Genomic DNA, 16,080 nt, shown 5'->3' with positions numbered 1-16,080 from the left:
TCTCGTTATATCCCTTCTTTCTTTTATTTTAGTTTCTTTTCCATTGCGTGTTTCGTGTTCTCAGTTTAAGTCTTGCCGCCACGCCTTGTCTCTGAGTTCAACTCGAGCCTGTGACCGCCTCAAAACTTCAACCAGACCAACTCCGCATCTCCAGCCAATGCCCAAGACATCACTTCAACGACTACTGAACTTCCAGCCAATTGGCAACTTGGGAAAACCCTTTTCCTGCAACAACGACTACTAAAAAAGGGAATCCCTTAACACAGAGGCAACGCAACGCAAGTAACCTCCAGATTCTAACTGAGCTGGTGCATTTAATATAAATTTTAGCCTCATTGAGAAACTCAATGCAAGGGTTAAATAAGTGATTGATGGTTGTTCAGGTCCATGCAATAGCCCATATTGCTGTAAACTTGGGATATCACATTTTCATTCTCAAACTCATCCTGTCCTCACTTTCTCGCTTTCTGCAATTTGTGTGAATGTGTGAATGCGTGTGTTCATGTGTTAGACTAGTTTATGCCTTAGGTTTATATAAATAAAGTCTTATTTATATTGAAAAGAGAAGTATCTTGTGTTTTGTGCTTACAAGTTAATGTCTTAATCTGCCGATCTTGTTACTGTGCTTATTAATAGTGTTTTCACTATATTTTGGATTTGAATATCCAGTGCAGAATTAATGTTATACGACTCGTTCAGTGAATCGCTGCCGACTCAGTGATCAGCCGTGAAACAGTGATTCTGTGCAAATTCCCTATAAAATCATTAATGATTCCCTCTGAGCTAAATTTAATTATTTACATATTAACCCCTACAAAAGACTACATCTGAGTTTTGATAATATTAATTTTTGTTTTAGATTTCAAAATGGTATTACTGTAGAAATTTAGCAAATTGCGGTCTTATTCAGTTTTGTATTGTTTTTTTTTTCAGTTTTGTATTAGAGTTTGAACTTAACTTTTTTCAAAACTGTTAAACTGTTATGTAAACGTGCAAATTGGCCTACAGTTTTGGTGGTGGCTCTGTCTAAGTGAGAAAAGACTGTAGTCATTGAATGTATTTTGTGCCAAAGCAAAGAAAATTATCCACAGTTTCACCCACATAGACTGCTGTTGTGCTCACTGTGTGAAGAGTTTTGAAAATGTGGCCTTTGTATTGAGAAATCGTTCCTAACAACTGTTAAAAAATGTGACATAACATATGACAGTTTTTAAAACAACTGAAAGCTCCATAAAAATGCTCTCCAATTTGACATTTTTATTCATTAATAATGCAAAAAATATCAATAAATCAAGCAACTAACCAATTAAAAAAACAAACAAACAAGCATGCCATTTAGACCCAATTTAATAATCATTTACAATGTGTGTTTACAGTTTGTTAATAAATTATAATTTCTTTATTCTTTTCTATGTTGTTCAAAGTATAATGTTAAGAAAGAGATTTTACAAAAATGTTTCATTTAAATGTTTCATTATTGTTTTGGTTTTGTAATAAATGTGTTTTATGTGTTATTACTGTATGATTTCAAATGGACTGTGTTATCTAAGCTCCAGTAGATACATAATGTATAATATCAACTGCTGTTTCCAGTGTGCGACTGCAGGGCCCTGACACTCACATGAATAAATCAGTAGCAAGTGAAGGACAAAAGTTTAATAAAACACTCACAAACTGGCTTTCTCTGATACCCCAACTCCATTCGGTCCAGTTCATTCAAGCCCTCTGTGTCCTTTGGGCGATCTCAGCCACACCAGGCAGCACCAGGGAACACTTCACCTCGATGTGGCAGTCTGCCACTTCCTCAAGGTTACAGAGCCCAGAGAGACTGACACCAGCATTAATGCCTGCACTATCACGCAGACCTTTCTCATCCACCAACTTCCTTATTCATCCTCTAATCTCTCGCTCCGCAGCGCAACCAGCGCTTGTAAATAATCGACAGGGGTAACTGACGCATGGAAACCCACGGATGTCTACTTTCAGCTGATATGGGAAACTTTCTTGTAGTGACTTTGCAAAAACATTTGTATGAAGTTTAAATTCACGCTGGATGCTTTGGTGTTGCTCGATGGCACGAGATCAAGAGTTCTGTAATGTGTGCTTCCTGTCAGCCTGAAGAAATTCTGACAGGATGATTAATTAATTCCAGGGTCTGGGAAACTTTAATTTGTGGGAAGTCTAAATTATTTTCACTACTATTTTATTTTCACTTCATCAAAAAAAAAAAAAAAAAAAACTTGCTGTACAGACAATTCGTTGAGCTATGCTACTCTGAATATAAGAAGAAGAAAAAAAAAAGAAAAAAAAGGAAAAAAAACAGCTTTTAAAGTACATTTATAGATTTTGATGGCAGACTTCTTAAGTTTCCCTCTGAATCTTTATAAAAAGCAGGAGACTACTTTTTTATTCAATCAATTACACTTTTCTTCAGCCAATTTATTCTGACTACCTCAGCTGAAGCCATGGCCGTAGTGTGAAATGGTTTAATAAACACAAATTTCCTTTTGAAACAGAAAGTTGGGGCTGGACATTTTTGTTTAAATAGTTATTTCAAAGACGGATCCTCTCAAATACAATACTACAAGATAGGTCAGCTTTAGGATTTTACACACTATTTATACCCACCATCTCCCTAAATATCTTGACACTGATGATGTCTAGTTTCTAACTTTGACCACTTTAAATATTAATCATATTTTGTGAAAATTTATTTTAATTATATATTATGTCAACAAGGGTACTGGGTTTATTATTATTATTACTATTATTATTATTAGTAGTAGTAGAAGTAGTAGTAGTATATAAAATCTCATATATAGGCCTAATTTAAAAAAAAATTGCGAACACATTTTTTTTTTCTTATTTGCACTAGATTTTTAGAAACTTTTTTTTCAAATAAATTGGTAGCACTTATTTTACAGTCTTGTTTTTATCAGTCCTGAAATTACATACTATATATTTATTATAGTAATTACAATAACTGTATAATACCTAGGTACTAACCCTGAAAAACCTCTAAATCTAACCTTAACCTATGTTATTATATTATATATTACATTACTATACGTAACTGCACTGTAAGAGCAAATACTGTAAAATAAAATACAACCATGATATAATTGCTTGCATTTTAATAAGTAAATCCTAGCAAATGTTTTTCCTAGTATTATAAATTTCCATGCAAAGGCTGGGCGATATTTGATTCAATAACAGATATAAAATAAAAGCCATAACACTATTATTATTTTTTATTTCATTCAGATCTTCAAGTACGCAAGAGGCAAAATTAATTAGCCCTGTCTTATAATAAAGGTTTTTGCGCTTTGATTGCTATGTGAGTGCCTAGATGTGGATTTTTTGTTTTGCAGTGGAATCCACTTTTTGTTTTTGACATTTTGTTCCCGCTCTGGAGCACCCATAGTCTCGCTTGTGATCACCTGATGCGCCCCTGGTCTAGATTTTTTTCTTTGACTATTAGGCAAAATTAATGTTGATTCATAATGGCTCTTTTAAAAGTAATGAAGTAGTAATTCTATATCTTTACCTGCCACAGGTTCTTTGGTGGGGAACAGTTTGTTGTCGACTGTCATGCTGATGTCGTAGAAGACTTCTTCTTCATCTCGATCTGCATCAAGCTGTATAAACAAGAAAGCACTTTTGTCAGGCATTGAGTGTACATGGGAAAAAAAAGGTTTGGCCATAAATACATTTTACTATCAAATATTGTTCCGTTCTGATTCATTTTAAATGTGCTTTTGATTTCACTAAGTAATAATAAGGTTGTTTTGTAATGTTCAGCAAGGTCCTGTCAGTCATGCTCGCTTGAGTATTTAATCAAGGAATACGGCTTTATGAGGACTGTTGGTAATGAATTAGAGTTGCAATTGTATGTACATGTCTGTTTAGTGTTATCTGTTCTGTTATGTTCCTTCTAACTAAGCATTGCTCATACTCAATATTTCCCCCATACTGAACAACCGGGAAAGAAATTCAATAAAGGATCCCCATTCTAATGAAAATGTATATATATTAAACATGGAAAAATCTGGTTAAAGACTGCATTGGAAAACATTCATCTAATGAATCTAAAATGTATACAAATCAATTTTGTGAAACTACTCAAACAGATTTTATTTTTTATTTTTTGGTGCCTTTACAAAAATATATATAATGATATATCCACATATTTTGTTTCAGTATAATGTTTAGGTGGCCCAACACAGTCACGTAAACAAGATTACAGACAGCAGGAGCAAATCGATTTAAGGCTTGGGCAGAAGCTCATTCATTTGGAACCATGGTGTGATTCATCAATGAGAGCAGGCTTCATCACAGTCTCATTATTCCTATACCCCTCACTTCCTAAACATTGCAAAAGGATACAAATAGAACATATTCCTACACGCCTCAGGACCTCAGATCTCCTGAAATGCAGAGAACCAAAATACTTTTATAAGACACTTCACAGGAACCTTGCCTAAGTAATGTGCTGTGACAAAACAAAACCAAAAATTAAAAATCTTAAGAAATGGGGAGGCAAAGTGACAACCCCCTCCAACCTGTCTGAATGTTTCCATGACAACAGACAATAACGGGCCACGGCGTAGCAGGTAGTGCGTGGGAGTGTCCCTCGAGCTTCAGAAGACTCTGTACCTGTCATATTATTATTGGATACATAGAAAGGTGTTGATTATTGTAATTGTGTTTAGTGGGTGGGTGGGGGTGGGGGAGTTGGGGGCGTGGTATCTTTCCTGCTTCAAAGACTGCACGCCAAAATTTATCTATGTAGGCAAAGTACCAGTATATCTATTTTTATCTATCTCATTCTATATTTAGATGAATCGAGTTTTAGCATCATTTAGTTTTTTCTTTTTTTAAGTTATATTTATGGGCTTTTTGTGCCTTTTTATTTTGAGAGGACAGTGGAGAGACGATAGGAAAGTACTGGGCGGAGAGAGGGGAGCGGGATCAGCAAAGGACCTCGAGGCCGGAATCGAACTCGGGTCGCTGTGAGCGCAGTGGTCGACTAACCACGAGGCTATCGGCACCGACATCATTTAGTTTTTCTGCCATAAAAAAGTGCTGTGGCTGTTCTACCATGTTATTGATTACTACCATATTCATATACCATGGTATTTATCTGGTACTTCAAGTTAACAAATAGTATTTGGCCATGGTTCATGTTAAGAAAACATGGCATGGTACTTTTTCATACGTAAGCATTAGATCAAGCATAGCACTTTTTTCTTTATTCCTATGCATGAACTAGAAGTTAGAATAATGGATTGGAACAATTCAACTTGATTTGATTCAAATTACACATCATGAAATCTAAAATGGGGACACAGTTCTATTTAATCTGATATGATTTATAATTATCTATAAGGGGAGGGAGGTTATGCAATCAGTCCCATGTATAACCAGAGACAGCCTCTGTAGCACATTGGCCGTTACTATAGTCATTAGAATTTATTATTACATTCTATTATTAATGCATTGAATTTTCATTATCATTTGTGCATTTTATATATTGCAACAGTGTCAGAATAAACTTTCATTGAAGCTGTGCTTAGGTTTCTGCCACACTCTCCAGGTATTCACTATTCTTCTAGAATGGGTTTTGCATTCAGCCCTGCCAGTGTGCAGCTCACCAAAACAGTCTTTGATATAGGTCAGCCTTTTGGTAATTGTGGCCATTCTTTTGTTTGGTTTCTTAGTAAAAAAAAAAAAGTCATAAATAGCCAAATGCAACTGAAACACGTGTCAACACAGCTTAGTGAGCGAGAAATCCCATTTCAGAGTGCTAAAGCTATGCCCTGCATTCATTTTCTAAGATCTGCCTTAGAAAATATGCACGGGGTTCCTTGCAACAGTGTCAAATACATCTCTGAGGTCTGAGTTTAATACTTAAGATGAAGTGGTTGATCATGCAGTTTGACTACACTATTCCAGACTGGTAAAACTGATGTTCACTTTACTCTTTTGACCATCTAGTTGTAGACTTATAAAATATACACTGCACTCTTTGCAAGCATTACTGTTTCCCAAAGTAGATCTGCAATGTCAGTTGTATTTGTGTAACTTCTTCCTAGATTTTATGCTGGGGTTTGAAGCCATGTTATGCACTTATATTTTGACGTCACCAGTAAAAATACTATGCAAAAGCAACCTGGGCTCACTGGAAATATGTGACTCTGCCTACATTTATGTGAAACCTAAAAGTTGGTCTTTAAGGGTATATTTCGCTCCACTTTTCAGGTAACATGTTCACAAGACGTGCTATAAGTCAGTTTTTTTCTCCATTGCAGATGCAGGTTTATTTAACAGCACAGTGTCATGACAAAACACGTATGTGGATTAAAAAAAATTAAAATCCTTGCAAAATGATACGTTACTTGTAGAATGTTTCATGGCATTCCTGGTGTGCCTGGTGCGTTTAATTTTCTCTGGAACAGTTAAATGTGACTGTGGCAGCGTTTTATGTCATTTGTGTTGTCGAATCACAACAGTTGAAATGCCACTAAAAAGTTGATGCTCTTTTGTATTTGAAATTAACATACCACTTACACTAAACCTTACCTTAAACCTAACCGAAACAAAAGCAAACATGAACTAAAAATGAATTTGCTGAAGCAAGCATGCCTTGCCATGCAATAATCTGCCTCTGTAATCATAATGTGTGTGAAAAAGGTGTAACTGCCACTACTGTTAATTTCAACTAGAAACTGCAGTGAATTGTAAGTGTACAGATGTTTTTGCATAAATGTAGGCAGTCACGCATTTCCAAAAAGCCTGGATTGAGCAAAACGTCTAAATAAATTTCATTACTTATTGAAATGTACATGAACTGAACATGAGCATTTGTATATATATACGTAGTGTAAATATTGCATTGTGGTCCCAAATTCAGTTCAAGTTAATTCAATGCAATTTTGAATTAATGAATGAAAATTACATCAATGAGACTAAATTAATCTAAAATCAATGCAATTCAAAATAAGGTCATGTGATTCAATTCTAATCAATGCAATACAGTGCAAAACAATTTGATTCGGTTCCGTTTCAGTCCATTCACACAGCCAATCATTGATTACAAATGAACCTCATTTGAGAGTGAAGGGGTCTTCGTGTTTCATTCACTTAAATCCATACCACAAACACAGGAGAATGGGTACTCAAAATAAGCATAATAATGCTGGCCTTTTCACATCAGTTGTGTTTTATAAATAATTTTATAATTAAAAGAATACAAAATTACAAAGAAAAACTACATGGCTTGCAGAGTTTAAGGTAACTGGAGTACACAGTTATTATGATTTGTAATATATTTATAGTTTTATAATTTTATATAACTTATAATAATTCTAATTTATATAAAAAATAATGTGTAATAATTTACATACAATTTATTATATATTCAAAACAGAAGCCATGGAGCATGATATCCTGTTGCCCACATTCATTGCAGAAGTACTTCAAGATGTAACGTGCCCCTTTAGACAAATTAGTCTGAAAATAGCTGTTTAGATAACAAAAGTTACATTGCTTATAAATTCAGAAAAGAAAAACATCCCTCTGGAGACTTTCTAGGGCAAATGTTATGCTCCACCATTAATCTTGCAAACACTCAAGCATCAACATATGTAGGTATATCATATTATATTTGCCTTACAATTACAGCATGATGAGAACAAAATTCAGTGTATCAAAATCATTTGTAAATTAACTTCTGAGACCTGAACGTCAGCACACACAGCTTTCATTCAGTGGTCATTTCAGAGCAGGGTTAAAAGGCTCTGACTTTTAAGAAATGACATCCAAACCCCATGTGGCGACACCAAAGAGACTCGCCACCAAAGCATTATAGATGGCTAATTAAATGGGTCTATTTTTTACTATGAAGGGATGAACTTCAGTCAAAGCTCCACAATCAATTATCACTCTCTCGCTTTGCAGTTACACTTAAAAAGGTTAGAGCAGAGCCCATCATCAAAGCGTTCTGCTGGAATTGCTCATATATGAGATCCAAGGCAAAGGAAACAAACAATATTATGGCAGTTTGATTCTAAATTTGTGTGTTGTGTGTGTTTGATACTTATTTTTATCTCTAATGCGTGTACATCAGGGCTGTGTAATTATTGTCCTCAAATGACATCAATCAAAATCTGTTGCAGCACAAAGGCCAGATACTGAGCAAGATATTGAGGTTTGTTTGTCAGGTCCAGTTATTGATTTTTGGCAGAATTGAAAGGAAACTGGCTATAAATTATTTCAAAAATGTTTCATGACTCATTTGAGATGCTTCACGAGTTTCTCCGTTTTACATTGTGTAAACATCTAATATACATTTGATGTAACTGACACTTTGTCTTAGTCGACTCTAGATGGAACTACTATTCAACAGTTCAGTAAGAGATATTTAAATTGATCAAAAGTGTCAGTAAAGATGCTTATAAATGTCACATTTATTTATTATTTCAAATGCTTTCATTTCCATTCATATTAAAATAGAATATATTCATTTTAAATTATAAGAATATTGCACAATATTATGCATTTTTTGATCAGATAAATGATCAGTAATCGCTTTGGGGAGCATTGGGACTTTTTTCAAAAACATAAAATCAATAGATATAATGGTAACACTTTACAATAAGGTTCATTAATTAACTACATTAGTTTCCCTTCAGGAACTCGAGCTGTGCCGAACGCTTTGGGAACTCCCCCGGCGAGACACCATACTGAAGCGTGTGTGAAATCAGTCCAATAGCGAAGCGAGACGTCACGAGCAGGGTGACGTGAGCAACAAGGAAGCATAAAGGCACATCCGGCAAGCACACGTTAGCTTCTGCTCTTCAGCAAGCGTGTCTGTGGTGTGTGTGTGAATGTATGCAAAGCAGTCAGACAGTCAGTGAAACTCTATATACAATTTTGTGCCTCGTCTGTTTGGGAGCGGAGCATGCACAGGCAGCTCTCGAGGGGACTGCCTGTCATGACTGTGAGCTTCTCCCGCTCCGTGTGCTCCGCTCCTGCCTGGCTGTCTTCGATGAAAGCGGCCAGATTCGCGATCCTGCTGGGTCTGGCCCCGCTGTTATCGTGGGGATCGCAAGTGGATTTACTGGAGGGATGCTTCATCTATCTTCCTCTGAGGAGGTTGATGTGATGAGCGTCGACACTGAGGAGACTGCGGACTCGCCACCGCAGTCCCTAGCATATGAGGAACTCGTGGAGGTTGTGACTCGTGCTGTAGCCAAACTGAACATTAAATGGCCAGCCGAGAAACAGGACGCTCGTCCCAAGAGCAAATTGGATGAGCGCTTCCTTAAAGCCAGATCACAGCCTTTATAACGGGGCCTTCCATTTTGCTCTGATCTCCATAATGAGGTTACGAGATCGTGGGAGAAGCCATACTCGTCCCGACTCTTCAGCCCCACAGTATCTAATTACTCTAACATCACGGGGTTGAAAGAGAAGGGATATGGGGCGATGCCGGCTATCTCTCCTCGTCCTCAGCATCGTCCTTGAAGGCCCCGAAGCTTCCCACCAGACCAGTAAATCTGACATCCGGCTTGATTGGGAAAGCTTATACGGCGGCAGGTCAGCCCGGTGTGTGTCTGCACACTATGGCAGGCATACCAGGCCGACCTGCTAAAAGACCTGGATGATAGGACGGAAGAGGAACCCGACTTAGTCGCTGAACTGTGTCAAGCCACAGACCTGTTGCTTCGGGCCACCAAGGAAACAGCCAGAGCCATCGGCCGTTCCATGGCAGCTCTCGTGGCCACGGAGCGACACCTGTGGTTGAATCTGTCCGAGTTACAAGATAAGGACAGATTCTTTCTGCTGGATGCCCCGCTATCACCCTCTGGCGGCGCAGTAAATACTGTCGTCAAGAGGTTTCAGGAGGCCCTCAGGGTGCTGCACTGATACCCCTGCCACCCCCGGTGCTTCAGGGCTCAGTGAGCTCTGACATGTGAATTTCTCAGCTGCTGCCCGGCTATGGTACGGCACGAGAAAGCTCGTCCTCTCAGATGAGGGTGCTAGAGCAGTCAGGTTGGTCGTTCCCTGCCGGTCAATCGTTTCAGGGCATCGAAGTGGCTCCTCTAGTAACACCAGAGGCCAGTCTTGAGAGACTGTTGTGCTCGCCCATATGAGAGAGCTGGGGTTATGGCTGAACGCCAAGAAGAGTGTGCTTTCTCCACTACAGAGAACGTCTCGGTTACGTATGTAACCCTTGTTCCCTGAAGGAGGGAACTGAGACGTCACGTCGGGTGACCAACGAATTGGGATCTCGCTTAGAGAGACCAATCCACTTCGAGTGTAACTAAACGAGCCAATGCACATTGGCATGCGATTATTGCATCCAGCTGCCGCTGATCACAGCGTGAGTATAAGTAGGCAGCAGGTGCAGCGCATATTCAGCTTTTCGCTGAGGAGCCGAGACAGTGACCCGGCCGCTCAGCGGTGGTACAGCAGCCGTGGCGACGGGACGAGGGTTACATACGTAACCGAGACGTTCCCTTTCAGTCGGTCACTCCGAGTCACGTCGGGTGACCGACGAATTGGGATCCCTACCAAAGGGCCACGGATACTGCCCCTTCCAGTGTCTTGTGGAAGCCTCCTGCGCCCCTACTTTTTGGAGTAGGTTAGGGCTCACCACAAGAAGACCAGCTACTGTTGCTATGGCACTACCCACTCAGTAAGACTGGATAACACTGGGAAAACGTACCCGTTCCACTTGGAACAGGAACGCTGCGGAAGCCCAACCTTCCCGAAGGAGGTTCAGAAGCACTTACACATATAACATCCGTTTAGGTGAATATGGAAGATTAGAGGTGTACTGTAGCCTCTTGGGTAATGGCAGGAAGTCTGCCGGGGAAACACGGGCTCTGAGGCTATACCGTGGACTTACACATATGGGATCCAATTAGGTCTCTACATATGGAACCCAGCCCTCTACCGGTTCTCACGGATTCATCGAGTGAGGGCCTGGCGCCAGACGTTACAGAGGGGACGGAGGAGCTCGACAGGGTCTACCAACGGACTCTCTGGAGCAGTTTTAGCAAGCCGACCCGAAACCGGGGCCTCTCAGTGCTTCTACCCGTTTGAGGTGAGAACAGAGGAGGAAACCGGTTCCACACGGAGGCCATAGAATCTAGCGAACGTGTTAGGGGTCGCCCAGCCCGCAGCTCTACAAATGTCTTCCAGCGAGGCGCCACGAGCCAGCGCCCAGGAGAATGCAACACTTCCAGTAGAGTGAGCCTGATAAGCCAGGGTGAAGGCGTCCACTATCCAGTGGGCCATCCTCTGCTTAGAGACGGCATTCCCCTTCTGCCGGCTCTATGTGACAAACAAAGAGCTGGCAGGACGGGACAAAGCAAAGCTAGGGCTGGGTCTGCCTCCTCCGAGGGCAGCGCTTGCAGGCTCACCACCTGGTCCCTGAAGGGAGTAGTGGGAACCTTGGGCACATAGCCAGGCCGGGGCCTCAGGGTTACCTGGGCGTCCGCTGGCCCAAACTCTAGGCACGAATCGTCGACCGAAAATGCGTGCAGGTCCCCTACCCCTACCCTACCCTCTTGATGGAGGCCAATGCAAGCAGGAGCAGAGTCTTCATTGAAAGAAACTTCAGCTCGACTGTCTGCAAAGGCTCGAATGGGCCCTGCTGTAGTGCTCTGAGCACTAGAGACAGGTCCCAAGAGGGTATAGAGGCCGTGGGGGATTTAACCTTCTCGCCCCCCTAAGGAACCAGATGACCAAGTCATGCTTCCCCACCGACTTCCCTTCCACGGGGTCGTGGTTGGCAGCATTCGCAGCCACATAGACTTTAAGGGTGGAGGGAGACAGCCTTCGCTCCAACACTTGCTGCAAGAAGGACAGCACGACTCTGATCGGGCACTTCCGGGGGTCTTCTTGGTGAGAAGAATACCATTCGCCGAACAGGTTCCACTTCAAGGCGTAAGCATGTCTTGTAGACGGCGCTCTCGCCGAAGTGATGGTGTCAACTACCTCCTGAGGTAGGTCACCTAGAGCCTCCACGTCCCGTCCAGGGACCAGACATGAAGTTTCCAGAGGTCTGGACGCGGGTGCCATAAGGTGCCCCGTCTCTGAGTCAGTAGATCCTTCCTCAGAGGAATCTGCCAAGGAGGGGCTGTCACGAGGAGCATCAGTTCCGGGAACCAAGTCCGAGTGGGCCAGTATGGCGCCACGAGCAGGACCTGCTCCTCGTCCTCCCTGATCTTGCACAGTGTCTGTGCGAGAAGGCTCACTGGGGGAAACGCATACTTGCGAAGGCCCCGCGGCCAGCTGTGTGCCAGTGTGTCCGTGCCGAGTGTTCCCTCGGTCAGGGAGTAAAACAACTGGCAATGAGAGGCCTCTAGAGAAGCAAACAGGTCTACCCGAGCGAGTCCGAAACGTCTCCAAATCAGCTGGACTGTCTGGGGATGGAGTCTCCACTCTCCGGGGAGCGCAGCTCGTGACAGCTCGTCGGCTGCCCGGTTGAGCAAGCCCGGAATGTGAATGGCCCAAAGCGACCTCAGATGCTTCTGACTCCAGAGGAGGAGGTTGCGGGCGAGTTGTGACATGCGACGGGAGCGCAGACCACCTTGTCGGTTGATGTACACAATGGTCACAGTGTTGTCCATGCGGACGAGCACGTGCTTGCCTCATAAGCGCCTCTTGAGACGATTCAAGGCCAGGCGTACTGCCAGCAACTCTAGGCAATTGATGTGCCAGTGCAGTTGGGGGCCCGACCAAACCCTCGACACTGCATGCCCATCTAACGTGGCCCCCCAGCCGGTGGTGGAGGCATCCGTGTAAACCACAGCATGCCTGGAGACCTGTTCCAGGGGCACTCCTGCCCGGAGAAACGAGAGGTCTGACCAGAGGGTGAAGGTTTGGCGGCAGGCCGGTGTGACTCGGACCCGGTGAGTGCCGCGTTGCCACGCCCACCTCGGCACTCGGCCAAGGAGCCAGTGTTGAAGCGGTCTCATATGAAGCAGCCCCAGCGGTGTGACTGCCGCTGCAGCTGCCATATGCCCCAGGAGCCTCTGAAATTGTTTCAGTGGGACCGCCGTCCTGCTCTTGAACGTATTCAAGCAGTTCAACACCGACCAGAGGTGGACAGTAACGAAGTAAATTTACTTGAGTATTGTACTTAAGTACACTTTTTGAGTATCTGTACTTTACTCAAGTATTATTTTTTCTGGAAACTTGCGACTTTAACTTCACTACATTTGAAAGACAAATATCGTACTTTTTACTCAACTACATTTATATCAAGGTCCCCAAGTAGAAAGTCGTTATATGTAGCAGTTTTTACAATGAGTGCATTTTCAGATTCACTGAACCCTTTTTTTCTGCGAAAATCCGGACCTTCCTGTGTTGCCAAGTCTTACAGTATTTCTAAGCCTGCAGTTTTCCGCCTAGCTTTGAATGGATATTTGGCTGATTTTTTTACGCAAATCTGGCAACCTCGGGATCTTCCCCGCTAAACTAATGTAAACGTCCGTGCTACTGCACAGCTAAAAGCGCTCTAAAAAGGCATGTGTTAACTCACTAAAGCCCTTTGGAAAATTAACCATGTTTTTACTATAGTAACCATAACTATGGTATTTGCAGTAAAATCACAGTATCCACAAATTTACTATTATCTCACTATAGTAACCTATAGTTTGTTTTCTTTTCAATGTTTGCTTTGTTTGCCTAAAATGAACCATATCATAGACTATCATAGACATAGATATCTCTTTGAAAAAGAATTCAATGTAGCTGTAGGAGTGTTAGATAAAAATAAAGATGATTATCTTCATTCAGTTGTTCCCTTTTAATATGTTTTGTAACATAAAAGCTCTTAATTCCAAAGATAATACAAGCTAATCAGTGTATTCAGTAGGTTGCATTAGTAGCATATGGTATTCATGATGTTTGTGCTGCGGCGGGCTGGTCCTCTCCGCACACATTCATCCGGTTTTACAGTCTGGACCTGACATCTACCCCAGGGTCCCAAGTCCTCTCGTCTTGATGTGCTCGCTAGATACACACCAGACAGGGACTTGTCCGTATGGCGCAGTGGGTATTCTCGTTCCCAAAGCGTTCGACGCAGCTTAAGTTCTTGAAGGGGAACGTCTGAGGTTACGTATGTAACCATGGTTCCCCAAACCATATTGGACTGATTTCACACATGTTTCAGTATGGTGTCTCGCCGGGGACGTTCCCAAAGCATTCGACACAGCGTCTCGTTCCCTTCGGGGAACCATGGTTACATACGTAATTTAAACACCCCAATCGTATGTTACTGTAAATATAAAATAAACTTTAGCCTGTCTTTCCTTATGTTGAGATTCTTCAGAAGGACACGCACATTTTAGTCTAATATTTAGTCTCACAGCAAAAAATTTAGTCTCACAGCAAAATGTAGGAATAATAGAATCTATCATTCTTCCTGCTTATTGCCTCACTGCAACTGGATGTTGCTGATATGCAAACTGACATTTTTGATGTGCAAAAGTAAGTGGTTAATGCAGTCAAGTTCCTGAGATATGAAATCAAAGGGATTTTTGGGGGGGCGGGGGGGTAATTTTTGTAGTCTAAGTTTCATAATGTGGTATTGTTGTACTTGGGAGAAAATGTCATGCTTTGGAAAATCAGAGTAGATTTTTCATAAATCATAATTGTGACAAAGTCAAAATTATGAGATATTAAATCATAATTATGACATTAAAATGGGAAATTATGAGATACTAAGTCATAATTACAAAAACAATAAAACAAAACAAAATGTCATCAAAAAGATCAAAAAGTCATAATCATATAAAAAGTCCAAAACTTAGAAATAAGGGTAACACTTTACAATAAGGTGTCATTAATGTATTAACTAACATGCACAAACAATGAACAATGCATTTATTTCACTATTTATTAATCTTTGTTAATGTTAATGAAAATACAGTTGTTCATTGTTTATTCATGTTAGTTCACAGTGCATTAACTAATGTTAACAAACACAACTTGTGATTTTAATAATGCATTAGTAAATGCTGAAATTAACATTAACTAAGATTAATAAATGTTGTAGAAGTATTGTTCATTCTTAGTTCATGTTCACTAATGTTGCTAACTAATGCTAACTAATGAACCTTATTGTAAAGTGTTACCGAAGTAAGATATAAAAGTCACAATTATGACATTAAAAGTTATACATAAATTCAGAATTGTGAGAGTAAAAATTGGAATTGTGCCATAGTATGTCATAATTATCAGATAAAAAGCAACAATTATGACGTCAAACAATTGTTTATGTTTTGTCAAAACAGGAAATAGGCTTCCACAGATATGCATTTGAAAGTGGGCAGATATATTCTAATTAGTAAGGATGTAAGGCCAAAGGTATTTTGAAAGCACGAATGCCAGTTCCAAATGCTTAAATGTTGATGTGAAATCAAACCTCCCTTCACCTTCCCCTCGATCTGACCGAAGGCTACAGACACGATGTATCATGTTTTTTTAAAACTTATATCTTCCTGTCACAGGGTAATGAGCTAGTTAACAGCTCTAATAATAACATTCTGTGTTCATCAGAGATGCTACTTTCTTCTCTCTTCAAACAGCCTAATGAAGGTCGCTTCACCATAGCAACAAGTGGAAGAAATCACTGAAGATACAAGAGGATCCCAAATTGCATTTCCTGAGTCATTCTTCACACTGCTGTCATTTCTTGCACCTTTAAAATGAACTTCACTGAGGGTTACCCACAGTCAGAGCTTACTTTAAACTCCAACAACCAAGTAATTACAAGCTTCCAGCAGAAATTTCCCCTCGTTACATTTGTACCTGCAACTTCCTTCTTCTTCGCAGTGCTTTAGTGTTTAACACTTCTCTAAAAAATGAGGGATCTGAATTTCAAGCCAGCCTAACAGGTTGGACTCAGACTGACATTGAGTCATACTCTGCCACATACACATCCACTATCAGCGCATATGGCGCCCTGCTGTTCAGCACAAAACTCAACGTGCTAAACTGCTGTTCTCACTTGGGAGGCAAATTTACCTCCCTTGAAAGAAAGAAAGAAAGAAAGAAAGA

At 40.8% G+C, this 16,080-nt stretch overlaps 1 protein-coding gene across 2 annotated transcripts in view; it reads right to left on the bottom strand.

The window, feature by feature from the left end:
• ak5 (adenylate kinase 5) overlaps positions 1-16,080 on the bottom strand; it is a 119,855-nt gene that overhangs the window by 40,144 nt on the left and 63,631 nt on the right. For both annotated transcript variants that reach the window (XM_058798909.1, XM_058798906.1), the window contains exon 7: positions 3,548-3,638. In XM_058798909.1, the coding sequence (XP_058654892.1) occupies positions 3,548-3,638 (91 nt within the window). The remainder of the gene's footprint in view (positions 1-3,547; positions 3,639-16,080) is intronic.

This window comes from Onychostoma macrolepis, chromosome 02, assembly GCF_012432095.1.
Source record: "Onychostoma macrolepis isolate SWU-2019 chromosome 02, ASM1243209v1, whole genome shotgun sequence".
NCBI classification, from domain to species: domain Eukaryota; kingdom Metazoa; phylum Chordata; class Actinopteri; order Cypriniformes; family Cyprinidae; genus Onychostoma; species Onychostoma macrolepis.
The sequence above is the reverse complement of the archived record's forward strand: the minus strand, read 5'-3'. Positions and strand labels throughout refer to the sequence as shown.